Source organism: Strigops habroptila, chromosome 3, assembly GCF_004027225.2.
Source record: "Strigops habroptila isolate Jane chromosome 3, bStrHab1.2.pri, whole genome shotgun sequence".
In the NCBI taxonomy this organism is placed as follows: domain Eukaryota; kingdom Metazoa; phylum Chordata; class Aves; order Psittaciformes; family Psittacidae; genus Strigops; species Strigops habroptila.
In genome coordinates this window covers 57614383-57641666 of record NC_044279.2, presented here as the reverse complement: position 1 = coordinate 57641666, position 27284 = coordinate 57614383, and the positions used below count along the sequence as shown (strand labels likewise).

Below are 27284 nucleotides of genomic sequence, written 5' to 3'. Positions count from 1 at the left end.
TTTATTGGTACACTCTTTTCATTTTCAACCATGAGATTTAGGGACTTACTGTAGGTCAGTTCAACAATGGTCATTCTGGATCTACTGTCTTTTATAACTGGGCACTGTTGTAACAGAACACTAGGGTTATCTGGGAAGTTCATTTAGGTTCTCCATGACTTCAAGGGTCCAGGGACCTTGCAATGGCCTGGGTTTTTTTTCTTTTCCTTACAGTGGTAAATTACAATTGTGGTTTTTGGGGTTCTCCTGTAAGTTTTGAGTTTATTTTGCTGACAAGCATTTTGTGGCTTGTGGTATTTAGTTGCATCTGGAATAGCTGTTTTCTGAACCCTTTTGAACTACGTAACTCTTGCAACTGACTTCAGCTGATGGTACTCATAGTCTTTCCTAGCCATATATTGCTATATTCCTGTTATTTGTTGACTGAGGTTGCTCAGACACCACCAGTTCAATGAGGTGTCATGCTACAGAAATCCCTGGAATTACAAAAAAAAAAAAAAAAAAGTCTAAAAGCTTTGTAAGAATAAAAAGATCATTGTGTACAATAAAAAACTGTAAATGGCAGCTACAACAGTAGCTAAACATGAATAACTAAATTAGTTGTTAAGCAACTGTGTTTTTGCAAGTATATTTTTCCTTTCAAATTTTCTAATCAGGTGATAAATGCAAAAATGACTTAAGATTGCATTTGTGCTAAAATAACACCAAAACAACAAACCCAGAGCCTTGAGCTGAATAAAATTTTAGCTCTATGGGATTTTTATTTTATTTCAAAGTATCTTGCTCTGAGACCTACTAAAACACTCATTGTTTCAAGGCACAATGTTTGATGTTTGTAAAGCATATTAGACAGACACTTACATGCTTTATATTAAAAAGGCAATGATTGGCTCCACAAAGAACCATACAAATACCTTTTTAATTGAAATCTTTCCATCTCCCCTACTTCCAAGTCCTCAAAGGTACCAAGCTATGAATTTCAATGAGGGCTTTGCAAAAGTGTATTTAATTAGTGCTTTTCTGTCAGCCTTTCTCCATCACTCACCTAACCATTCCTGTTTCTACAGTGATACGTAACAGCAATTTAATATCATACAAAAGGCGCAACATTCTCTAACAGATAACGTGTCTGAAACATATCAATTCAACCTAGTTTTGGTATGGCTATTTTTCAAACTCATATGGAATAGTGTCTGGTTATTATGGAGGTAGCATATGTTTATTCATTTAAAAAAAACCCAACTGATTCTGTACCTGAGAGAACCAAAGGCCTAAACACAGAGCTACAAAGCATAATCTGAAAAATCTGAAAATAATCCCTTGTAGAAATGCATTGCTGAGTAGTTCCTTGTAATGGAAGCAGTCTGTTCTATCACTACTGCTTTTCAGCTAGCAATCTAAAAGTATCACCATGAAAAAGTGTGACTTCCAAATGATGCAGCTGTACACAGGATAATATTTTGACTAGCTTGCAGATATTCTGCAGTCTCATGTGGTTGAATGTTAACTGGCTGATTCTATCCCTAGCTGAAGAAGCCTCTTGCACTCCTTGCCAAGAAAACCCTAACACAGCAAGATTCACAATTAGCACCTTCTATACATTCTGGCTAAAAAGAAGACTGGCCACTAAGACTGGCTTCAGTAATTCATGTTGTTCTCTTCTTTCAGGGCGTCCATAGCAAGGTAATACACCCAGGCTCAAAACCATTAGTGCTTAGGAAATGTTATTGCTACACTACAAAAAACTGCAGCGCATCACCTACATTAGACACAATAAATGTCTCCTCCATTTTCTATACTGGCTTCATACTGGATGCCATCTTCTATACCGGATGCCATCAAAGCATTATCAAATTTTTGTTTCTTAAATGATTTCTGCACCTAGTTTCTCATCATCTTCAAAGATGATGAATGGCCCAGTTAAAAACTCACTTATTCATCAAGCTATAATTCTGAGAAAGGTAAAGTTGGTTTATGACAGAGACACATCATCCTGGAGGGGAATGGAAAAAGGGGAAATGAATTACGAGATCCTGTACAAGCATCTCATGGAAAAGATGAGAATACAAACAAGCAACATGCAACAGAAGTAACTGTTACTGATGATGCAGAATAATATTGCAGTGTTTTTTATGAAGATGATTAAGATACAGTAGAATATATGGAATGGAATAGCATCACAGCAGACTAATACTGCTTGATCTACACCCTGGAAATGTAAGTTCAACTCTTGAAGTAAACTGTAGAAAGAGACCATTCAGGTGAGAGTACCCATATAATGTCTTTAAACTAATTTCAGCATGACTGATAATTTCTTGTTCAGACAAGGGGTCAGAAATGGAGTAAAAGGGATGCTACCAGCAAATAAGAATGAAGAATTTTGAGAGGTGTGATGAAGGGTACTTATTTACACTATTCCTACCTTTTAATAATATTTCTCCCTCTTTCAAATACCTCCTAAACATTACACTAAACACATTCAGAAACCATATTAAAGCTATAAAATATTTTTCAACATCTGCTGGCAGACAGAATTGGGAAAAGATGTGGCAGTATCCAGAAATAAGACCCATGTGGAGCTGACAGTATCACATGAATTGCTCATTACAGTACACATTTCTCTTTAAAGGAGTCCATCTGCTGTTCACTCTTTGACCCTGGTGGCTTGTTAGCATAATCACTCTATAGAACACCAAACCATTTAAAAAAAAATTTACCATTTGACTCCACCTGTCTCTATGCCCTCTTACTTGACGAGCTCCAGCTGATCTTCAATGAGATGGTGAAGGGAAAACAATCCCTACTCCTCTTCCAGTTCACTTGATTCTAGTCTTCATCACTACTGGCAGTATTACAGTTTGCTTCCAGTAAAGCCCAGAGCACACTGTATGTCCATCCCACACTGCTCATGTCTTTGATCATCTTTGCCCAGAGTTAATGGCATTTCCTAGGATCACATCTGTAAAGCACCCTGTCCTTAGTCTTGGTTACAACTTGTGAGTCAGTATCAAGACACAAATTTTGGTAGAAAGAGAGCAGAAAAAATGAAACTAGCAGTAAAAGCCACGAGGCACCACAGGAGGGTGCTACACACAGTCACTGTATTCATCTATCAGGAACAGTCGAAGACAGCATGACTTTATGCTTTCCATATAGCTTGAAAGCAGGAATAAGTCCTTTTCCCTCATAGCACCTCAGAGTGAATCCATTTACTTGTAATCAGAGACTCAAAACAAAAGGGCACAGGAGTGTTAGCCTGAGATCTGCGTTGGTCGTAGCGATACTGTCAACTGAGGCCTAATGCTTACATTATAAGGAGAATTAGCTTAGCAAATGACCGAACCAATGCAGAGTTTAACAACTGTGTAAGTATTTTACTATGTTTACACTGTTAGAAAATATCTTCTCTTTAATTCAAAACATCAACAGTTACTCTTCACATGCTTAATATCAATACATCTTCAGAGAACTCTAGGATTCTTAGAATGACATTGCTGTGTGAAGGGATATACACTTTTATGAATCAGTGTGTAAGAATACACTGCCTATAAGTACAGATGTATTTTATTGTGCACAGATATGTTTTCTTTCACACTTCCCACTTACTTTTCAGTGGGTAAACAAACCCACAGCACTGTACTGTATGCTATGCAGTTACCACGACTTTTTTTCTGAGGCTGTTTAAAGCAATTTAAAAGAATAATTTAGAACTACTCATCCCCTTCCCTGCTCAACAAATGAACGTCGGGTTGTACTGCTATACAGAAGTTGATGAACATTAGAGGGACAGAAAGGACCCCAAGAGATTTTTCCTAACTTTCCAGGGTATCCTGGAAGTTTCCTAACTTTCCCTTCTATATCCCAGTGAAGGTAACAGAGCTCACCACAGCGATCTGATGCATCTTGCAGGTCCCTGGAAATATAAAAATTGCATGTACTTTCTTAAAGTATCTTCTAGCACAATGGAGGGTCTCTTGTCCAACTGCCCAGATAAGTACAACATATCCTGCCAAGAACCTGTTTCCTCATTGCCTCATTTTCCTCACTGCCTCATTCCTCAGTGGGGCTTCTGTTCAGAGGCCTTGGATATGTAAAAAAGGGTAAGGTAACCCACAGAGGTGGCTGAACTACTTGCCTTCTCTTATGTAGCAAAAGGGAAGATAATGCAAGGGAGACTTCGAAATAGGGATCTGGAATTCTTCCTCTTCCTGCTTATTCCTTTAATCTCACTCATCGTGTTCTCTTCTGTCATTCTCTGACCCCAATCTAGTCAGACCTTCCTGAGGTGTCCCCTCTCTGTTGTGTTTTGGTTTTGTGTTTTTTTTTTTTTCTTTTCCTAACTCCCTTAATTATAGACTCGTAATGTATCTCGAGTTGGAATTAAATCCAGCTCCCAAATTAATGTAATATTGGCCAACAGCTACAGCATTGCCAGCTTTCTTCTGTCATAACATCTGTTGCAAGTTACCACTCCAGTTTTCCTCTCTTTACCCAGAAAGCAGCTAGATAGTAGCCACCACTTGCAACTTTGCTTTCTCTGTAACACTCCCCACCCCGCCCTCCCTGGTCCTTATTTCTCTCTATGATGGAGCTTTCACTCTTCAAGTAGTCCATCTACTGTTCACTCTTTGATCCTGGTTGCTTGTTAGCATAACCACTCTACAGAACATCAAACTTAGGTTTTTTGCCTCCACCTGGAGGCTTTTGCATCCACCTGTCTCTGTGCCCTCTTACTCGATGAGTTCCAGTTGATCTTCAGGGAGATGGTGAAGGGAAAACAATCCCTGTTCCTCTTCCAGTTCACTTGATTCTAGTCTTCATCACTACTGGCAGTATTACAGTTTGCTTCCAGTAAAGCCCAGAGCACACTGTACGTCCATCCCACACTGCTCGCGTCTTTGAGCATCTTTGCCCAGAGTTAATGGCATTTCCTAGGATCACATCTGTAAAGCACCCTGGAATACTTCAGGATGAAAGGTGCTCTATTAAAAAATGGCTAACTACCTCAGAAGCAGCACTGTGAGAAAACAATACATATCAATGCCTTAAAATTAGCGCTGGTCTACTGGGCTGCTAGTCCACACAGGAACAAAAAGTTAATGCAACGAAGCATTGCAGACAACATCACAATGCATGACAGAAAAAGGCCTAGCAGGCTAGGAAACAGTGTCAAGATACAAGATAAGATGCAATCAGCAGCACTGCTTCCTGCAAGGTGGAACTCTGGCGCTAGTGGCTTTATAGGGGCATGACCTTACTTTGAGAAAGCCAGCAAATATTAATCAAAAGTGGAATCCAGTACTCAACACACCTGTGACACAAAAGGGCTGGTGATTGACAGCACATGCCACACAAAGCAAAGGAAAAATTTGACTATGAGATGCACAACTACTCTCCCAATCTCCAAGTTGGAAACAGAGAATTAGACAAATGCTTTTAGAGAAGCTTCTGTCAGCCTGCATTGAATACCTGTTGCCACTATCACTAATTATTTGGCAGCTAAATTCTGTTTCCAACACTGTCTGGGACATACCTCGAGGAAAATACATTCATACATTGCCACTTTCTTAGAAGAGAAGAAATTCTGGCAACAGTGGCCACCACATACACTTTTTCTTCTGGTAACAGAGTTTGGATGGGAAGAAGAGGGTAAGAGAATTCATCTATCAGAAGGTAATGCAGAAATACTAACTACTGAGAAGACATTTTTACATAGAATTTCATAAATAAACAGGCTGCTGGTCACCCTATATCCTACACAAATACTGGAAATGTAAACTGTCTGGAAAGAAGAAATAGAATGCTATACCCTGGTATGTGCACTAATTCATTAACTGCTCTGTGGCTCCAATCCAGCAAAACACTTAAGCACATGAATAGTCCCAACAACAAAGGCCTGAAAGCCTGCCCATACATTAAAGTAAAATACAGTGTAGGCACAAGCCTCTCCCTTGCTTTCAGAAAAACCTACAAAACCCAGAGAACAAAATCGATGCTGCCTCCCTTGGGTATAGCAAGCAAAGAGTGGGGTCACAGCAGCCACATTCAAGGACAGCTCAGGAAATGGTATTTACAAAATGCATATGTATTTGTATATACAAATTTTACATACACATACATTGGTGGTATTACATATTGTTTTCTAAGCGTTGTAAGAGTCCAGCATATCTGCAGCACAAAAGGGCCATTTAGCTACGAAAAAACTTCCAAACTTTCTATTGGGTTTGCTTTTATGGGAAGAGAGTTTGCCATTCTGTGGAAATTCTGCTCTGTTTTCCTTAAGTTTTCCTCTGAGAAGGAATCTGAATAAAATGTCAGCCAGAGACACGCAGCAGTCCTTGCTTACACAAATCAAATGTCAGGGTTCAAGCAAGCGTGATGATAACATTTGGTGGGGGCATAAGGGAGAGAGATGAGTGATTCACAGTCTGGAAGGTGACATCACAGGGTCTAGATCGGGGGAAAAGTGAGAGCTGCTCAGGAAGGATAGGTGTGGAATAGAGATGATGAATATATTGCCATTTGATAAAAGCTACCTGCTATCAAGATTTGCTCAGATGGCGCCATTAAGGCATTCAAAAAACATTTTCTGCTGACCTCAGGCAGCAAAATCCTTTCTTATCTGAGCAAGAATATTACCAAGAGGACCATTTGAAAGCACAGTTATAATTTCACTTCTTACTATCATTAATATTTACATTCACCAAAATAATCTTCTTGCTTCTCTGTTCAACTGCTATAACCAGCACTAAACACAGACACACAGCGGGCATGTAGGCAAACGCATTTTCCACACAGCAGCAAATTCGATTCCATTCCTGTCACAAACAGTTAATTTTTTCTTGGGCACTCAGCATCAGATTTCATGTGGAGGCACCTGAAATAGCAGTCCTATGTTATTAGCCATTTAAGACCAAATGCTATCACCAACACAACAAGTGGAAGCCTAATCTGCAAGATGTACTTCAGAAATGAATGAAATGTTTATGGAGCAATAGTGGTGTGAAAGTGGAAGAACCTGCTTCTCTCAGAAGTCTAGATGCTCTGCTGGCACGTTCGGGGTGAGAAACATCTAGTGTGTACACAAACCACTCTGTTGCTCTCATATCATTGCTCTCTTTCTGTGCATTGAGGCTTATTTGTCTGCAGAATAATTCCTTCACCTTAAAAATAGCAGGCTCTCTTCTGTGCCAAAGTGACCTCTCAGCATCTGTTTATTGCTTTGCTACAGTGCGTACTGACTTCTTAACACAGTAACAATCATTAGCAGTGTTTGGGATTAGTAGACTATGTAGTTGCCCTGCAAGCATATTCTTCAGTACTGGACTGCCTTTAATCTACTTATCACCTATTCGTTTCTTTCTGGCACCTTTTACTCTCTTTCTCAAAGTTCTGTGTAGGTCCTAGACTCTTCTGTCCTACAGATCAGTGAAATGGTTTGCTAAGGTACTCCACAGAAGGTGAAAAGTTTACGACGGTAGTACAGTTATTCACAGCTGTCCTGGGTTCAGCTATAGCAGTCATTTTTCTCCTGCTTAGTAGCTGGTGCAGTGCTGTGTTTTTTAACTTTCAGCCTGGGAACAACGCTGATAACACCGATGTTTTTAGTTGTTGCTAAGTAATGTTTATTCCAACCAAGGACTTTCTCAGTCTCATGCTTTGCCAGGGAGGAGGGGAAGCCGGGAGGAAGCAGAGACAGGACACCTGACCCAAACTAGCCAAAGGGGTATTCCATACGACAGCACGTCATGCCCAGTATATAAACCGGGGGGAGTTACCCGGAAGGCCCAGATCACTGCTCGGGTCGGGCTGGGTATCGGTCGGCGGGTGGTGAGCAATTGTATCCTCTCCCCTTGTTATTTCACTAATCATTATTATCACTGGTGGTAGCAGTAGTGGTTTTGTGTTATACCTTAGTTGCGGGACTGCTCTTATCTCAACCCGTGGGAGTTACATTCTTCCCATTCTCCTCCCCATCCCTCCGGGAGCGGGGGGAGGAAGGGGGGCGGGGGGGAGGGGGAGTGAGCGAGCGGCTGTGTGGTTCTGAGTTACCGGCTGGGCTCAAACCACGACAGTTCTTTTTTGGCGCCCAACGTGGGGCACGAAAGGTGGAGATAATGACAGATCTGACCAGAGTGTGTTTAATCATATTTGTGGTAAGAATTCATTGTTACTACTCGTCACAATGGTGATTATTTGGCTCTCAGACTTGTTGTGCTTGATCTCAGAATTTCAGCATGTTGTACCTTACTTACAGCCACTATTTGCTGTTTTAGCGTTTATCGGCTGGGGGGCCTGGGCTAAGGTTCTTGTTTCACTGTACTTCATGGTAATGACTTGTAATACAATAGACTCATTGATCATGAAACTGGTCTGGTTTGTGCTTCCAGCGTGGCCATCACCACTATACATTGGGAGGTATATAATGAAATATTTTAGCAATTGCATATCTTTTTTTTTCTCCTCGGGGGGTAAACTTACGAAGGAAGCATTCTCTTTCACCCCCCGTTCCCCCACCAGCCTATTTGCAACAGCAGTTGAGAGTTCTGAAGGTTTTAGATGGCCTTTGAGTACCCTTGAAACCTGCCTGCTGATTGTGCTGGGGATCAGCATGTTGGCAAACATAAGGGTGAATTATTTTTAGCCCGGTGGGTCCATGACACCTCAGGCCATCAAGGCAGCTTTCTTTACCTGTGTAATGGTATAACTCAAAGAAATAGTCACAATTTGCATCACCTTCTGATTCAATCATCTCTGTTGTTGGCAGATGTTCAGTCTCATGATACCAATTCAAATCCTATTGAAATTGCTAGGAGTTTGTGGACTTCTGAACTGGTTTGATCGGACTTTTAACTCATCTCCACTTCAGAGAGAACATTACAGCTGATACTGGAGCAGTCTTTAGCCTCTACAGATTTCATGGTCTAACAAAGCTGTATTATTTCAACCTAGTTGCCATGTATACATGCAACTGATGTATACATGGCATATAAGAGCAAGGAGGTGGAAGGACAGGATGACTGAAGATGAAGATTCACTGGCAGAGCTGCACATGGAAATAAGCATGACACCTGCTAGCAGCATATCTGATTTGTAGCCATCCCCAGCTTTAACCATCTCAGAAAGGTGAAGAAAATCCTTTGGAAGCCATGAGCTGTTTGCAAGAGATCAACAAGACTTTGAGATAGTAAACAGAGTGCAGTCAATATTGCTATGCGAAGGTGGACACGGAAAGATGGAATCCTTGATAAGCAGTTCTATTTGATTTCTATACTTTGATGAAAAGCATCAGCTAAACACTGAATATGGATTTTAATTTGGGCTGTACTTGGTGGTGGTCAAGGTAAGCAGAAAAAAATGGAAGTGTTTTTCCTGCTATCGGATCCTACTGGAAAGCAAGGAAATCCTGTTTCCGCCTGTAAATAGACTCTGTAAGTCTGAGAGAATAAATAGAGAACAGGAAAAATCAGGTGTCATTCAACATAGCCACACTTCTGACCACGATGCTGCTTTTGAGACAGCTCAGCTTAGTATAGCTCAGCACAGAAGTATCTCCATGAAGTGAGTCATAATAAACACTAAGAGAAAATGAGGCCTTTACAGGTGTGTTTAGAAGAAACAAGGAAACAAAACAACCCCATAAAATATTTAACCAAATGACGCACAAATAAACTTCGAGAGCTTGGAGATATATTTACATTCTGGGTTTGGGCACTTGATAGCTAATAGCAAAAAGTGAATTTGATGAACACTCAGAAGTGGCATTATTTACACTAGGTCTAGAAAGCCTCAGAGCTCAGTTAAATAACATACCCAGTCTGGACAACAGGAAAATTCCTTTAGCCACCTAATGTCTCCCTTGCATGAAACTAATAACAACATAAAAAACCCAAAGGGGCTTCCCTGCTCCCACCAAGGCTGTACTTTTAAAGGATCTGACTACTGATAATTACCACCGGTGTTCTTCAGTTTATTGTTTTTCTGGCATTTTACTCTACCATGTGGCTGTTTCATGAAGTATTTCAGTGAGCTCCTGACAGGTAATCCTCCAGATTAATTCAGAGTTCATTTGGTTGATAAGTGGTCAATTTCTCTGAGAGATAGCACAGGAATGACAGCTCACTATCTCTTTCTGTGAATGCTTGGAAGATTCAACAGCACAAGGTATTTTCAACTAATGACAAATGCTAAAATGTCATGTTGAGATCTACAGAGAAAGCCTTTTCAAAATAAATCTCCAGGTAAGACTACCATTCAGGATTCAAGAGAGCTGCAGATTAGACCAGGAAAGTATTGCTCACCAAATCCTGGTTTAAAACGGCTTGTTACAGGCTTTTTTTTTAACAATATGGTTTTCAGACTCCAATTAGGGCAGAGAAATTAACTGTCCATTAAGGAGGCACTTAGGTCAAATGATAGCTTTTCCTGGAAAGCTTAGGGGGGGTTCTGAAAGCATTTTGGATGGAGAGGTGAGGAACAGAAACACAGTACTGAGGAAGAGCATGCAGTCATGCAGCTGTCCATAAGGGCAGAGCAGGCCAGTCTCCCCTCAAGCTCAGCTTGAATGCTGCCCTTTGGCAGAGCTGGCAGGACCCTCTTTTAGTTTGTGTGCCCTTTTCCTGGAAAGCTCCCCAACATCACTGAAATATTTCACCTTTAAAAGGAAACAGGCTATTCAGAAATGCTACCAGGAATATGCTCCTTCATCTGGCAAATCAGGCTTCATGTTTGAGTTGTTTCTTGTAGTAAGTGCCCGGTCTCTCCTCTTAGTAAGTGGGCTTCCTGGATATTCTTGCTTTTAGAGGCAGACAAGGCTGCCTAGCCACCACTACCATAGACGGTCAAGGAAAACACCTCTAGGTCTAGATGTTTCAAAGTTTTAATGTTTGGTTTTGTTGTTTGGTTTTGTTTTTGTTTTTTCCTATGAGTTCTTTCTTCTCTATATAATTATTATTATTCCAAGAAAAGCAGCTACTTCAGAGGACAAAATTTGGTTTAGTGGAAGAATATACTTCCTTCAAAAATAACATTGATAACATTTGGTTGACCTGTTCAGGTAGTTGTATTCCACCTTACTTTTCAGAACCTACAAATTCCCAGCATCAATTTGGCTGCCTTCCCAGTACGACGACACGGTGCAGAGTCATCAGGCATCCTGAATTTCAGTAAGAAGTCAAGCTGCCTGACACCATCCGAAATTGTTCTATTTACAACAGCAAGCCAATAGAGAACAAATGGAACAAAAAGTGTAGGGAGGAAAGGCGGGAGAGGATAGGGTTTGCAAAATGCACTGTTATCCACCCAGCTCCCTGTGCTACACTTTGATCTCTAAACATGTACACGTAATTCATCAATCACTGATGTTAAAGTGCACCAGGGATGAAAGAAGGGAATTAAGTAACAGACCAAAATAATGGGGCTCAGGGTATCTGCATTCTGTTCCTAGTACGAGCACACATTAAAACAGATACTCAGTTTAACAAAACAGATTTGGTGAAATCCACACAGTATTGATTAAACTGCATGCTCTGTCAAATGATTCCTTCACAGCTTTTCTGGAAGGATCTTGGGATTTCTACAGCCTTTCTGTGTAACTCTGGGAAAATTATTTTACTTTTCTGCCTCCTGTATGTGTAACTTACAGCACATGGCATAACAGCTTCCATTTCAGAGGGGCTTTAGAATCATGAGGTAATTTTTGTAGGTTCTTGTGACTTCCTCTAGTGAATTAGTGATTAGAAAAGCAAATAACTAGAAGTTCACTTCTGAAGCAGGCAGAACAAGGAATGCATGGCATAAGAACAATTCACATTGCTGCTTCCCCATCTCGGCATTTGTAGTATTCCAAACAAATGTCAGTTTAAATAACCAATACTCATTACACCAAATACTGAAATGCCAACACCGATCATATGAATTTCTGTCAAAAATTAATGTTTGAGTACAGAGGCTCTTAGTTTTGGCCTGTCTAGTACTTTGCAGTTTGATATGGATTGAAGATAGCAGCTATTATATTATCCTCAGCCCGTGTTAACTACAGAAAGAAAACCTGCCAACTCTGGTAAATCACCAATGTAACACAATGCTTGCAGCACGCTGTACTGGATACTATTGGCTTACACTGTGTGTGCAGTGATTTAGTCAGCTATAAACACAGAGAAGGACTTCTAAAGGAGGTGCTCCATATCAAAGAGAGACAAAAGTGCTGTTGCTTTTACTCAAACGTGAATGAATGCTTTATGTTGGAACAGAAGAAAAAGATTTATTTGCAGCTTCTCAGCGTTGGTAAGCCAGGCAAAGCCTTCCAAAAACACTCAATTAGACTACACATCATGCACTAAAAGCAGGTAAACTGATTCACTGCACAAGCTCAATGCTCTTATCAATGGTGAACATAGTTCAGAGAGTAACTCCAACCGTACACAATGCTTGTCTCTGTTAATGCCTCTGTTTCTGCATTTCCTGACTACTGGGAGCAGCAAGGGAGTTGAACCCTTGCAAGGGTATCATCCTGATGACTTGCGCATGATTGCAGGTTGGGTTTGAAATCTTAGCACATGACCCATTCCATAGGGAAAAACATCAGTTTTCCAAGACGTTGCTGCAGTTTGATTATACTATGACTGTACTGTGGTTTATACAGGAGAGGAGATACTGAAAAGAAATGGCATCAGCAAGCCTGGGAATTAAAAAGACAGAGAAGAAGTACAGATTTTGCCTTTTGCTAACTGTTTCACACCCTTCTTTTCTTCCTCAGTCTATTCTCCTCCACGTCATTTCATTCCCACCCAGCTGGCTGAATCTCTCCCTCCTTCTCTTACTTTCTGTTTATGTGACATACCCTTGTCTCATTCTCTTCTTCCTTTGTGCCCCCTCTTATCTCATGGTGCTACTACAATGTTTCTGCCAGGAGAGCATTCACAGTGACTGTGTTTTGTGCTGCCCTCTGCGCTATGTTTGCATTGTTTACTTAAGCTGTAAATTTTCCCAGTTTGTATGAGGTCTCGTGAAATCTGGCCCCATTCTTGACTGGTGCTCAAGTATGAAATTCTCAAAATACCATCAAGAACAGTAACAAACCCAACAATTTTACAACTCAGGTATTTCCAAGATATAAAGCTTAACAGAGCGTGCAAGTAGTCTTAGGCTTGAAAAAATACACAGCTACTAAATACAAGCATCTTCTTATTTCCATTAACTCCTAAATTATTTCAGAATAGCTCAAGGCAACCTCAAACATGGAATTGAATAATTAATAGAACTCATTAAATGCATAATATGCATACCATATATACAGGAGGATAACAGTATATATAAACAGGTATTTGGCATTCATATCTTGAATTCCTACTGGTTTCTAGCCAAAAACACATTGCAGTACCAGCCCCTAGAAAGCTCCTGCTGGACCACATCTCAGATTTGTCATGAATAGCAGGAAAGAGGAACAGTGCCTGCAACATGGGCTGTGGCTGATTTCTCTGCATAATGAAAAATGTAAGACATACACGGAGAGGCCCATAGTGACTACAGTAGGTATGAAAGATGCTGGGCATCTTCACACAGTATTCAGAGCAGTCCCTGAATTCAGCATTGTATCCCTGATGGCATGAGAGAGACACATCATGACAGATATGACGTATGGTATACATAAAACAGAGTCCATTTGTTGTGTGCATGTGTGAATGCAAGCATTTTTCTAGTCCATTCTGGCTTAATATTCTTCCCAGATTTTTCTCACCTGATGTTTCAGTCAACTGGATGCTAGAGGCCTTTAGAAAACATGTCAGTTCTTTTATTTAGTATAATCCTGCTATATCCAGGGCACACAGTATGAACAGAACATTGGTTCACTTCCAATGCTATTGAATGATTGAGTGTGAAAGCCCCCTTTGCATATTTTCTCTCTTTAACTTTTTTTTTTCTCAATGTACTACTTTCCAGTGCGTTTTCCCATTCGTGCGTATAACTCTCCCATCTTGTCAGCACTGCCCGTCAGTCAGTTGCTGAGCTACAGACTGTTCACTGCACTTCCTGTCACACAGGTGTGGAGAGATTTTTGATCTGACTTACAAATTCCCTGCTCCCCCTGGCAAGCTGGCTGGCTGTCACGCTGCTGCAGGGCGTTTCAAACAGCTGCTCTTTCCAAGACACACTTCTTTGCATCTCCAGCTTCATTATTTCGTACACACTTCTTTTCCCCTTTTAGTTTCATCCTTTTCATACCAAAAGGCAACGGCAATGGAGCCATGCAGAAACAACTACCATGCCATTAACTGTTTCAGTTTCTGGCTCATTGACAAATAATCTGCATGTTCTAGTTTACCATGTATGTAGTCAGTCATGTTCAGCTGTGCATCTACTTTTACTACTGTTCAAGCTCTACAGGTGAGCTACACATGTGACTTTCAGATTATTTAGCAGTTGATGTTTTCTAGTACATCTGAGGTTTACATTTTTAGTATAATTTTCTTTTTTCTTTTTAAAATACTTACGTCTGTTCTGACCAGCACACTTTAATCTGGGACCTGTTACAGGACAGCTTCTGCATAACAGTCTTGGAATACAATCCCAGATTTTGTCAAAATCTGGCAATCTGCTATTGTTTCTGAGGTTTGGGAGATTTCTCCTTTGAGTTTCAATGAACTCACCACCATTGCATCCTGCTAAGCAGTTGGTTTACCGCAGCATTCAATCTTGGCTGAAGCAAAGCAGCAGAGGGTATTGATTGCTCTACAATTCTTTCTGAATTAAACCTAATTCAAAGTCACAGAAAATTCTAAAGCACAATATTTTTCCTTCAGAAAAGCTATAAAACTAAGATCGAATATGTAGAGACTTCATCATATTTTGTTGAGTCTAAGTATGCTGTAGATTTGAATTGATCCCTGGGAACTCAACAAGGGCCTGCAATCAACTTTACTTGGCTGTACTCAACTCTGCAATTTGGGATACACGGAAAATCTATCTTGATTTCGTATCCTATATAATTTCCTCACAACCTCGTTTCTGCCTGGACTGCTCTGAGGAACAGGACTGCAGCTGCTCTAATGGAGTGAATCTGTCCTGCAGTTCAGACACAGTCACAAGAGTTTTAGAAAATGTTGTAGTATTTACACCTTAGTTTTCTTATCTATAAAAGGAAGATTGCAGCCTCAGGTTTCAGATGTGTTTGAAATTTTATAAGCCAAAAGTGACATGCCTTTGCCTCCAATTCTATGACATCCTAAATGGTCACCATTTAAGCTGACATTTATTCAAGGCCTTAATGTGAAAAGCTGGGGGAGAAAAAACACGATACATCACTGATACATAAGAGAGGGGAGATCAGGCCTAACAGATTTTTCTTTTTTTAACTTATACCATATGTGTTCACCTGTGTGTTTTCCCTCCAGACAAATTACAAACTCCTTCCATTTGAGAGGAATAGAGAAAGCAAATGTGAGCTGCCCTTCACACAGGCTGCTGGAGCAAATAAGAATCCCCGAAACCAATTTTGATGGGTTATACACAGCTTTAAAAGGTTACACACTTCTAAAAGGGCACAAGATTTAAAATGATTTATTAAGCCCTTTTTCCTGGATACATTTAGTATCCTATATTCTGTGAAAGATAATCAATTGAGCTATTTATTCAAAATTTATCATGGGAATGTATGAACAGACAACTTTCTATTACACTTAGGTCATAATGTGTGCAATTTTAGGAAGAAGCTTCCAAGTTCACAGTATATTTGTCTAGGTAAAACTTATGCTGCCTGAAAGGTTTTCATACTATGTTATCTAAAAGCACATGAACTGATTTTCTTAAAACTTGCTTTATGTATATTCCTCTACTTCACAATCATATTAAGATTACAATTCGAAAAGACAAATAGGACTGTTCTGCTCCAGTGAATGGGATGCCTGTACTCCGGATAGCTATGGCAAAGTATAGTCAAGTAATGGAGTAATTTAACCAGTTACATCATCATGAAAGCTTTCATAGTTGAGATGAGAAACTTTTTACTTCATAAAGTCCGGAACAGTGCTGGTAACACCTAATTATTTAAAGTCCACACTAATCTAAATATGAATAGATTATTGTGCTTTCTGTAGAAAAAGCACCTCTGTCCTCTAAAGTGCTTTGCAGAAATTCTGAGTCACAGTAACCTTCTTGCCCAGAGCCCCACAAGGGATCAGCATCAGAGATGAGAATAAAGTCCAGAATCCCAACCTGTAGCCTTTCCTGCACTGACTGGGGATCGTGCTTCCTCCCAGGGATTCCTAACACATTATTCTACCACTATAAAATTGCACTGAACTAAGAAAACAGGTAAGGAATAAAAGTAAATCATGGAAAGTAGGCATGAAAAAATTGAACAAAGGTGGGTTTATAATCCTCAGAACAAGAAGAAATTTGATAGTTTTCTGTCAGTTTACCAAAGGATTCCTATGCTACTACTGCAGAATTAACAAGGGTTTAAACATATAATCAAGTTTAACAAGTTACTGTGTATCAGCACAAGCCTCCTAAGCCATTTTGTAATACCACTTACCCATGACAAATGCAAGGCAACTTGGGTAAGCATTTCAGTTTCCTCTGGGAGTAAACTGTGACACTCCTAGTGCAGGAAGACACAAGCTGGTTTTGACTGTTTGTAGCACAGTAATTTGCTAAGTTGTGGTAGCTTGACTTTATGTCAAATTCCCAAACTCTGCTAAGAACATAAGGCTAATGGGATAGGGGGAAGTGAAAAAAACTTCCTTGCCAAATATTTTTTTAACAGGCTTGAAAATGATAGTGACAACTGTGTAAAAAGCTTTTCCATCGTTTGACGACACCATCATCATTTCCAGTCTTCTATAGCCTGGTACTTCTCCTCTTCTTGTTCCACTTACAATTACCACTCATAGTTGCACCTGCCTTTTTACTTTACTTGGCACTAGCTCTACAAAAACACTGACACTGAATGATTAGCAGATATAACACCATTACTGTAACTATGTTTTAGGTAGACATTCAGGGGATGGAATTTAAAATGACGAAGTCTTCCTAGCCACAGAACTGAAATATCTTGTTTGTAAGCAAACAACCTTTGTGCTTCAGGAGACTTGCCCTCTGCAGGTGGGACAGCAAGAGCTTTCTATAATGCTTCAGCTGAGAATTTTGGTGAGGCAGTTTGTAGCCAAGGCTCCTGATCACAATACGTTTTACATTTGTAATGCAAATGCGACATACCATAGCCTTCATTCTGATCACTCTGAACTTCAGCAGAGATGCAGGTATACAGCTGAACTCTCTCTGTTTTCAGCTTTTTTAAGCCCAGATCATATTTTTAACCAACTTTGCTATCACTAGGACTTTAAGGATGTGCCCAGAGGCTTTGCTGAATTGGGGCTTTTGGCTTATCACCAAATTAAGGGAAAATATGCTGTAACGCACTCACCTGACTCCGGCACAGCTGTAGTGTACCACACTAATCTCCACATTTATTAAACACATGCTCCCTCTGGAGCTGAAGACGATACAGTAATAGCTGTTTTATTCTGGTTTCTTTTTAAGTCACGAGGAAACAAACACAAATGTGTCTGGTATAATTCACCATGTTCACACCTACTACTGCAATTAAGATGTATTAAGATAAACAACTGTTACGTTCTCCCTATTTTTTACAATCCATTCTCCCTTCCATTCTCTCTTCCTGTTGTTGCCATCAGTACTAGGAGTAAACCAGTACAAAATCTGACTCAGTGAAGGGAAATTAAGTTTTATGCAAAAATAAATGAGGTAAGTTGTACTGGGCATAGTATCCTCCCAAAAGATACTGAGACGAGACATAAGAAATCAATAGACCTATAATGAAAACAGTGAAATAAAGCAAATACTGGGAAACCAGGGTTTGCCCTGACTTTAATGTCAGCCTGGCCTTCCATTGGTATAAAATTTGTATTCCTTTGTGGATTATTAATCTTTCTTGTCCACAGGAAACAATAAGAACAATTCTAGATGGCAAGCAAATATCATTTGGGGCAGAGAGTTGACATTAAAAGCCCCTACCACGAAGTCTGGTGTGGGTTTTAACCACAGCTTGTGGGTAGGAGCACGGTAGTACAATACACCCCTGAAACACTGGGACAGGCACAGCGCATCTCTGGAAGCTGAGGAAATTCACAAAGCAGCCAACAATTTTAAGGAGGGTACCTCATATGAGAAGACACCTTTCTCTTGGCTGGTTAGTGCAAAAAGGGAGATATTCCTTCTCCTGCTCAACCGCCAAGAGAATATGGAATGCCCTTTTTGATCTCCGAAACTACCACACCACTTGATAAGCGCTGATAAACTTGAAGCGTGTGATCAGCACCAGCCTTACTGATGGCTGAGGCAGGTAAGCTGGGCCTGCAGACAGGGCATTGCTGAGGCTTGGTACCACTCCTTCCTTCCCAAACTCATCCCAACTCTGAGTACCTCCTAAGCACCTTGCAATGCTTCTCCACTTTTCCCAAGTCATTTCAAAACAGGAGGGAAAAGGTGGCAGGGAAGTGCGCGAAGAACCCTGTGGTTGGTTTAGACTAGCTGAGTCCTTGAAGAGACTTTAGCTAATGTCAAGGACACCGAGATTATGTGACTGCACATGTATTTTTCACAGACAGAAAAGTAATCCCACTGCAATTAATGGATCTTATTATGCTCAAAGTCAACAAGCTTGCTAAAGGACTTTGGCGAGTCAGCGCCTTTGTGTTTGGATTGCAGTGCTGGCTGTGTGGTGTGCCTTTGTCTACTTCAGCCTTGTTTACCAACAGAGGTATAGACACAGTCTAGCCCTAGGCACAATTCTGCCTAACTACTTTTGTGTATTTTTGTTTTCCAACAGTGTCTGTAGAGGCACTTACACGTGAGACAGATGAAGTGAGTAAACACAGATATTAAAAAAAGCCATTTACTTTCTCACCATGCATGTTTACTATTTGCAGTTCAGTCACCTCTGACGACTGAGTAAAATAATTTAATAACATTTCCTTCCTCCAGCATACTCACTCAATGTTTTTCTGTGGGGGATTATGGCACTACAGTGTAATGTTTGCTGTTACTGCAAACTGGCGCTTTATTTTTGAAAAGCTACAAACAGTTTGTTCCTAAAACACTTTGCAATCACCATCGTTCCATTTGGTAGGTTGCTTGGGGCTTTTTAGATCTAAAATAATTTGATGTTGTTTCAAATTAAATATCCATGTTTTCTTTGTAAACAAGTTAACACAAACATATGATTCCCATGCATATTTATCATGTGCATATAGCAATCAACCTTCAGATCCACTCCCCCAGCCTTTCCGGCAAACTAGGAATCCTCTTCCCCATAAAAACTTACCCTCTCCAACAAATAACCTATTCCTTAGAAGCAGTTTTGGCCTTTAGAGCCTCATTTTTCATTTATTTCATCAGTTTCCATCTCAGATAACCAAATTCTCTTTATTAGCTTTATTAGAGCTGGGAATTTTTATAATGTGCAAATTGAAATAATGATTGTATCACGGTACTCTGCAAGTGGTTTTCATTAAGCCTCCAGCTACTATTTCTTGCTCTGTTGTGTCAGGGTTACTTTATGCTGGACAGAAATTTGAACAATTTACATTGAAAAGAATGACTAAAACCCTATTAGATAATAACCTTTAAACCACACTGATTGATGGAGCTTAATCATATATTCTTGTCAGAATGAAAATACCTCAATCGCTTAAAACTTAATAATCATGCTAAAAAGTAGAATGTATTCTGGAGATTCACATTTCTGAAAATTAAAATTACTAGATTCTGCTTACACAGAATTATGATTTTGTGTAAGCAGGCCCACAGTGCCAGAAATACATTTACATTTCTGAGATGCTACACTACAACGTTTTGCTTTCTTGTCAACAGAGTGACTAAGTTCATGCTCTTGTGTTCAAGTAGGATTTTCTGGTTAATTCTTGGGACTTAAAATAGTTCAGAACCATTTGTGTGGCTTGTTGAAATTTACAGCGTGCTTACATTGTTGATCACCAGACTCATCTTGCTACTTTGTCATTCTGTATTGCCTGTTGGTAAACGAGTTTGCTAGCATATATTCCCATTGCTGCCAGGGTCAGCAGAAGTCTGAATGAACACAGAAAAGAGTCCACTTAATTGCAAAGATTTATAGCTATGCTGTTTTCTTTTCTCTCTTTCCGCTCAAACTTGTCTTCCATGTCTGACATGTACAGAAAAGGGAGAGCTGCTTTTTCTAGTCAAAATCAGCAGCAGACAAGGATCACAGATTTGCAGGGATTCCTTATTTCTACTGCTACTTGCATAGGCAACAGAGAAGCAGTTTTCTAATCCACCCTTGACAGGGTATTGAACCAAAGAAAAATGCTGTGTCAATATAACATCAGCCATCATCAGTCTGCAATGAAGCAGTAAGTTACATGACTGGCAGAAAACCGTAACCTGTATAACTTCCAGAAAAAACAAGCTGTTCGTTTTGATTTAAGATACCATGCTCTCCAAGGTAGAAGACAGGTGAACTATTACACAATAAACAGATGAGAAAATTCTAAGTCTTGGAAACTCAGAAGCAGAAAGTTACCATTTGAAAATCTGCCTCTGCCTGCCCAAAGAGCCTGCTGTTTGAACCAAGTATAATTTCTACATCATACTAAAGCCTTTTGCCCTGTCTTAGTTATGGCTCTACTACGAGTTTGGGTAGCAGAAGAATCAATCAATTCCAACCAACCAGTGAAACAATCTTGGGAGTTCTGGGGACAAAAAAAATATAAAAATCCCCCCAAACAGTTTCTGCATTTCTGATTGAACACAATTATTCTAAAGAGCACAATTTACACACTAAAAACTTACCAATGGAGCGATGAATGCAGGTATGCTGGTTATCACTCAGAAAAAAGCCCTCTTTGCACTGACATTCATAGCTGCCCATAGTATTTACACAAATCTGCTGGCATCCTCCATTGTTATCCTGACACTCATCAACATCTAGAAGAGAGAAGGAAAAAGAAATGCAAGGTAATGTACAGACTTGGAATACACATTTAGAAGAGCAAGGAATCCATGAAAAGGCACACTGTAAATTAAGCGAATGAAAACTACCCAAACCTCATCAGAGTTAATCCAAATTAATCCATCTAATTCTTTTTCTTGCATCCTAGGTTTAAAGTTAACATAAAAAACAGTGGGGAGGGGAGTCCAGCTAAGACTCCATGCATTCTGAGCCACAAATTGATTTCCAATACTCAATGAATGTTAACGTCCTAAAAAGGCTGTGACCCCATCTGCCAAGTGTGGTGTTGCACTCTGTCATTCCCACTCCACTTGGAAAGACATACTTCAGGCCTACAGTAATTTCTAGCAGGGGTAGCAGGCAAACACAAAGGGCATTACTGGGTGAAAAGAGTCTTTATAGAGTTCTGGTCTTGAACAGAACAGCATGTTTCAATTACTGGAGTCATAACCCCCTACTTTGTCAGTTTGTTTAATGTTGTTTAATGAAAAGAAGGCTTCTTAAATCTAAATGTTCCATGTCTGTATTGTCATTTTAATAGGCAAATATATAAAACCACAAAGGCAGCATTAGCTACTGGCTGTTTTGAGGGTCCCTGCCTATACCCCATCACCTCTTTTTGGCATAGAAGTTTTTATGCTGTTGTGTTTAACAGAGACATATATTCCAGCACTGGGAAACCACTGCCACTGAAAGATATCTGACCCACATTCAACCTTGCAACTCTCTCGTTTTGCTCATAAAAGGTGTATCATACCCTTTTTCTGTTTTTTTCTTTGGACAAAAGCAACCTGCCACCTGAAAATTCCATCTTTCCTTTTTTATGGAGACTGAAACCAGCTAGTTATTTCACAGTATATGCCAACAAGTCAGTAAATGAGTTGGCATGTGGTTTGCTTTCATTTTGTTTTTCAAGGGTGGGAAAGACACAACAAAGCTGAATGATCCACAACACTCAAAACCTCAGAAGAGCTGGCACAGCTCCTGCAGAAATTAATTCCTCCAGGACTTTCCACAATACACTAAGGTAAAACCAAGCTGCTTTTGCCAATACTCTTGCAGGCAAGGCCAGGAATCTGTGAAATACTGCAGAAACTCAGCCAGTAACTAATGCAGGAGTGCTGGCTAGTTCCGGCAACTTGCTCGGCTAAGACTGCTATTGCTGTTTGTGCTGGTGCGTTGCCTGCGCTTCATACGACAGAAATTGTAGCTCTTTCTCATAGAGAAATAAAGCTCGAAGGTAATTATAGAAATACTCAGGGAAACCAGGCAGCCTCCTCCTGTCTTGAACTATAAGGCAAGTGTGTAGATATTCCTACTTTTTTTATTTACCAGGAAACTTTAAGCACTATTGACTCAAAATTTCTGTATCGAAAACCTCCCTGTGCTCAGTTCTTACTCTTTCCAGATTTGAACCTTTTCATAACCCATCAGAGCAGTTTGGGAGCACACTGGCAAAAGAGAAGTGAAGACTTTCCTTGCCTACTGCAGTATAAGAAGGAAAGACAAATAAGATGACTTTGTGAGACCCTTGCTCTGAGAGTCAGCAGGCCTTGCTGCCCTATTAGTGCTACCTTGTTCCTTCAAAACAGCACAGTGCAATATTGATCCTCCTCTCTGGAAAATTATTTGAATTGAAGGAAAAAGCCTCAGCCAGTACATGTACAAACCCCAAAATTTCCCTACAAAGTACATTGCCTTCTCTGTTTATAGTATCACAAAGTAACTCCAACCACTGCCTTCCAGCTCTGATGAATAATCTGAAACAAATGCAATGATTTATAAACACTTTTTTCTGCTCTTGATAGCAATTGCTGGTGATTTACCACTTTCATAAAGAGACAGCTCAATCTACCACCAAGCCTCAGATCCATGCTGGAATGAAAGTTATTGCAATTTAAACTCTTTTAAAAATTTTACCATGAGGAATTTCTTCCAATTGTTTTCAATTATGTGCCTCAGAATTATTTTAATATGCATATATGAACAGCAGGAGTTGAAGAAAGGGAGCAGCTGGGATCTACGACTACTATAGCTCTACCTCCCTACTATGGGCCTTCCAATAAATCTTGGCCTGGTGCTGTAGACTTAACATTTTCTCTACTCAGGCCTCAATCCTGGGTCAGGCTTTTTGGAGCACTTTGTATTACTGCAGTCTTAAAAGGCAGTATTGCTTATTATTCACCACACCAAGCAATCTATCAGGCATGGCTGCCCGGAAAATATTTACTGAATTATTTACTTGGTAAACTTTCTTTCCAATATAGCCACTTTATGATCACCCTATTACTAACCCAGTTTAGAGGATGGGGTGAAAAAGTCTGCAGTTAGGAGAGAGAACTCTATTGATTCCAATGAGCTCAAGCTTTGGCAGATCTGGCAGAATAATTCCTATCTGAATTTTTTCAAAGCTCACACATTAAATAGCTGCCAAAGGGGCTTTTTCTTTCTTTCATTGTTTGTGCAACTCTAGTTCAATGCAGCTCAAGTTACACAGCTGAACATGTAAACATCAGTAATGCCGCATATTTGAGATTGCATTTTGGACCAGTTTTTCTAGAGATTAAGTTCCACATAAACACCCAAGTAAGTAGCCAGGTTTTTAGTAAAGCAGTTCTGGCTCCAGTTTTGGAGGCTCTACATGTCAAACTGGGCTGCTGACTGTTTTGAAAAACTGAGGGTGGATCCTCAGGAGCTTTAATTGTTACCGCTCCGTGTGACAGTTCACGCCTGCTCTAGACCTGCACCCCAGCACCCAACTCTAGATATAGTCACTTAGGATGTAAAAACCCTTCACGCAAACATCTACTGTAAGCCCCAACTAAACCCATTTTAAAAACTTTTCAATTTATTGAGCAAATGCAAAACTTATTTTATTTATTATTCTACTCTTTATAAAAAGGAATTTTTTATTTTTAGTGCCAACAGACATGTCTTCTTTAGCAGCCTTCTGCACAAAATCAGTTACCATTGGTCATCTTACCCAGGACCAGGGCTGCCTCCCCAAGACAGCACGTGCAGTCTCCCTTCCTTTAAACTGGAATATGGAAACTTAAATACATTTCCTAGGCTCCTTATCTAGCAAAAGTTCTTCTATCCAGGTTAGCTTCACCACCTGACAGCGTGCTGATTCCTAGAGTACATTATTCACTGCTTATGGGAGAACTGAGCCCCAAAATTCTACTGATGATCCCAGGGTGGAAGCTGGAGCAAGGTTGCAGCAAACCTACACAATCCAAACTCACAAAAGGATAGAAAAAGGTTCTCACCTGAGCTGAGCTCAGATGGTTATCCCACATGGCTGCTCCAACTCCCATCCTCAAAAGAGGAGGACGAACTAGGAGAAAGTGAATGTATGTCCTTAAGCCATTCTCTAACATTCATCACAAAGTACTGTTCTGTGATTACGTTTACCAAAGACAATCCCTGATGGAAGCATCTAGAAATAACTCGTTTTCCACAGCTCTTAACTACTCCTTACCAGTGCAAATAAATAGCTAAGATGACAATCAGCACAAGAACTAAACTACTCATAGAGAGTTTAGATCAGAGTGACAAACCTATGTTTCCAGGGAGATAAGGACCTGGACTTCAAATTGCCCAGTCATCAAGGACAACAAGGGAAGAGCCAGCTCAGGGAGAGGCTGGGAAAGGAGAAGTATCTTTCAAAAAGGAAGGAGAGATAATGGATGCATATATACATACATATATAGATATATCTATATATCAGAAACACTAGGCAAATTAATGCATATCTGAATTTGCGTAAGACCTCTAGCTTTTTGGCCCACTGCCTTCATATAATCAAACTTGTGTTCTGTATCTTGGTAAGATGAGATCCTCTAGAGAGCAGTATTGTGGAACAGTATCAAAGGGTATGAAACATTACAGTTGGTAAAGATGGATGTTTTATTTATTAAATAAACAAATGCTTTTGGTTTATCATTTAATTTATCTGATGAACTTTTCAAACTAGCTCCACTGGAATTTCACTCTGATCTGTCTCAGATCTTCCCGCAGTATTTGGCCTGAAGAAGATATTCTGATCGAGTCTTGTTTGGATACCACCGAGAGAGAAAGGTCTGCTAAGGGTACCTGAAACCAAGGCCACAAGCAGGAAGATACAAAAGTGGAAACACTACACAGAGCCAATGTCAAGAGCAGTATGCCCACTGTCCACTTCCTCCCATGAGCTTCCCTTCTTTCCTTCTGACATTTTTCTTTCACGTCAGCTTTTTCATAAGCACTTAAGCTCCTTGGAAATCTGAGTCTCATCTTCAAAATCTCCAAAGCACTAGGGAGCCACAGTACAATTCACTTGCTGTAGCATTAAAATTCTTTGGAGACTTCTAAAAACAGGACTTTGACTTATTTTCCAAGACGCTGATCCTGCTAGTTTTTTTTCTAAGGTAATCTTTGAAAATTTTGGAAGATCTTCTAGGATGCCTTTTTGACCAGTGCAGAACATAGTGATAAAGAGATGAACTACTGATAGCAATACTGAAGACTGTCCTCAAATGGTAGCAACAAAACACCACAGAGCGCATCTGGCATTCGTAAGAGAAATGATTAGCAACTGGAAACTCAGAGAATGTAAGTGCCTGATTCTGTAATTTTAAAATCATTATATTCTGAATATGAGGCTGAAAGCCTCATTAAAATAAAAAAAATTAGAAAATCACATTCCTGGATTTACTACAGTCATAGTTATTCGTACACCAGAAGAAACATCTAGCCCAGCACCCTCTCTTTGACACTGCCCTGTAGATGATACTCAGAAGAAGACTGTAGAGATTGGACAGAACCATTGCTGGCAGGTTCTCCCAGCTTTCATTAATCACATACCTATTAACCTTCCTAAACCTCTTGCTAGTCCATTGTCCTGCTGGATCTTTCCTGTATTGATTTCTCTAATCTTCAATATGATGGAAGTGTTACTTCTGCAATTTAATTATGAGTTACATAAAAAAGCCATACTTGTGTTTGATTTCAAACATGCTGCTTCATAGTCTGAACGAATGCCCCTTACTTCCATTATTGTAAGAAATGGTAAATATTCATTCCCCACTTGCCTTTTCTGCATCTTTCTTGATCTTACAGATCCCCTTCATCTATTTTGAGCCCTGAAGCACAGCAATACACAAATATGGTAATTAGAGACAATTTGAATGACTTCGGTGTATCATGTTTAAAACAAAAAGTCATCATTTCTAGAAGTAAACCTTAATGACAGCAACATTTGGCACATACTCTTCTTACTTCTCTATTCCATTCCCTCCAAGTACCATGATGCTCTATTGGAATGGGTGTCTTGGAAGATCTGATTTCAAGATACCTGTGGAAGCCCAAAGAGTAAATCTGGCATGTAGGAGTGGAGCGAGTGATATCAGATTAGAGGTTGTAGGCAGGTGTTCCTGCTGGAATGGTCATACAAGTAGTGACACGCTGTCAAATAGGGAGGGTGATACACTGCATCAGCTGAGCAAGCCATAGAAACAGGAATCATTACTAATTGAAATAAAAGCTAAACCATCTTTCTTAGACCAACTTTAGACGAGCATGCAAAGGGAAATATTAGAAGAAAGAGACACCACTATCTACGTACACAGCATTCATATCTCCACAAGATCTGAAATCAGACGTCCCCAAGAATTTAAAAGCAGGGCCCAAACTTTCTACCATTTGCACATAAGGCTAGAATTTTGCTTTCTGTCCACTTCTTTCAGAAATTGAAAAACATGGTGAAGAAAAGCAAAAAGAACACCACACCCTTGAATCCAGTACTTCGTTCACTACCACAGCTGCAGAAGTCTTCATTACAGCCCTTGCTAAGAAAAGATCCACTTGCAGAAAAAGAGATCCTACAGCAATGAATGGTTACTGGAACAGATGTTAAACACAAAACAAAGCAACAAGTGTGAAAAAATTACCTTTCCCTGCAAAATGAAGAACATTTTACAGAAGAGAAACATAAAGTGCTAATCACAAGGATGCTACTGGGTGATGAATACTAAAACAACTCTAAAATAATCAAAGCATTGATCCCTAGGACCACTCGTCTCTCACATAGAAGGATACAATACCTAAAATGAAGCCCATGGTTCTGAATGTGTCACTGGAGAATCCATTTTCTTAATGTGCTACAATCACCTATCACATCTGCACCCACCAACTAGGCTTCTTGTTTGCCTGCACAGTTATAGATGTGTGCACCTTGAAAAGGAATACTTAAAATCTTTTATTCTGTTGCTATTTTGTCACACACAGTGGAAGT

General features: G+C 39.9%; 1 protein-coding gene across 2 annotated transcripts in view; it reads right to left on the bottom strand.

Annotated features, from left to right (window-relative positions):
* SCUBE1 (signal peptide, CUB domain and EGF like domain containing 1) overlaps window positions 1-27284 on the bottom strand; it is a 209196-nt gene that overhangs the window by 136605 nt on the left and 45307 nt on the right. For both annotated transcript variants that reach the window (XM_030480118.1, XM_030480117.1), the window contains exon 4: window positions 20851-20985. In XM_030480118.1, coding sequence (XP_030335978.1) covers window positions 20851-20985 — 135 coding nt within the window. The remainder of the gene's footprint in view (window positions 1-20850; window positions 20986-27284) is intronic.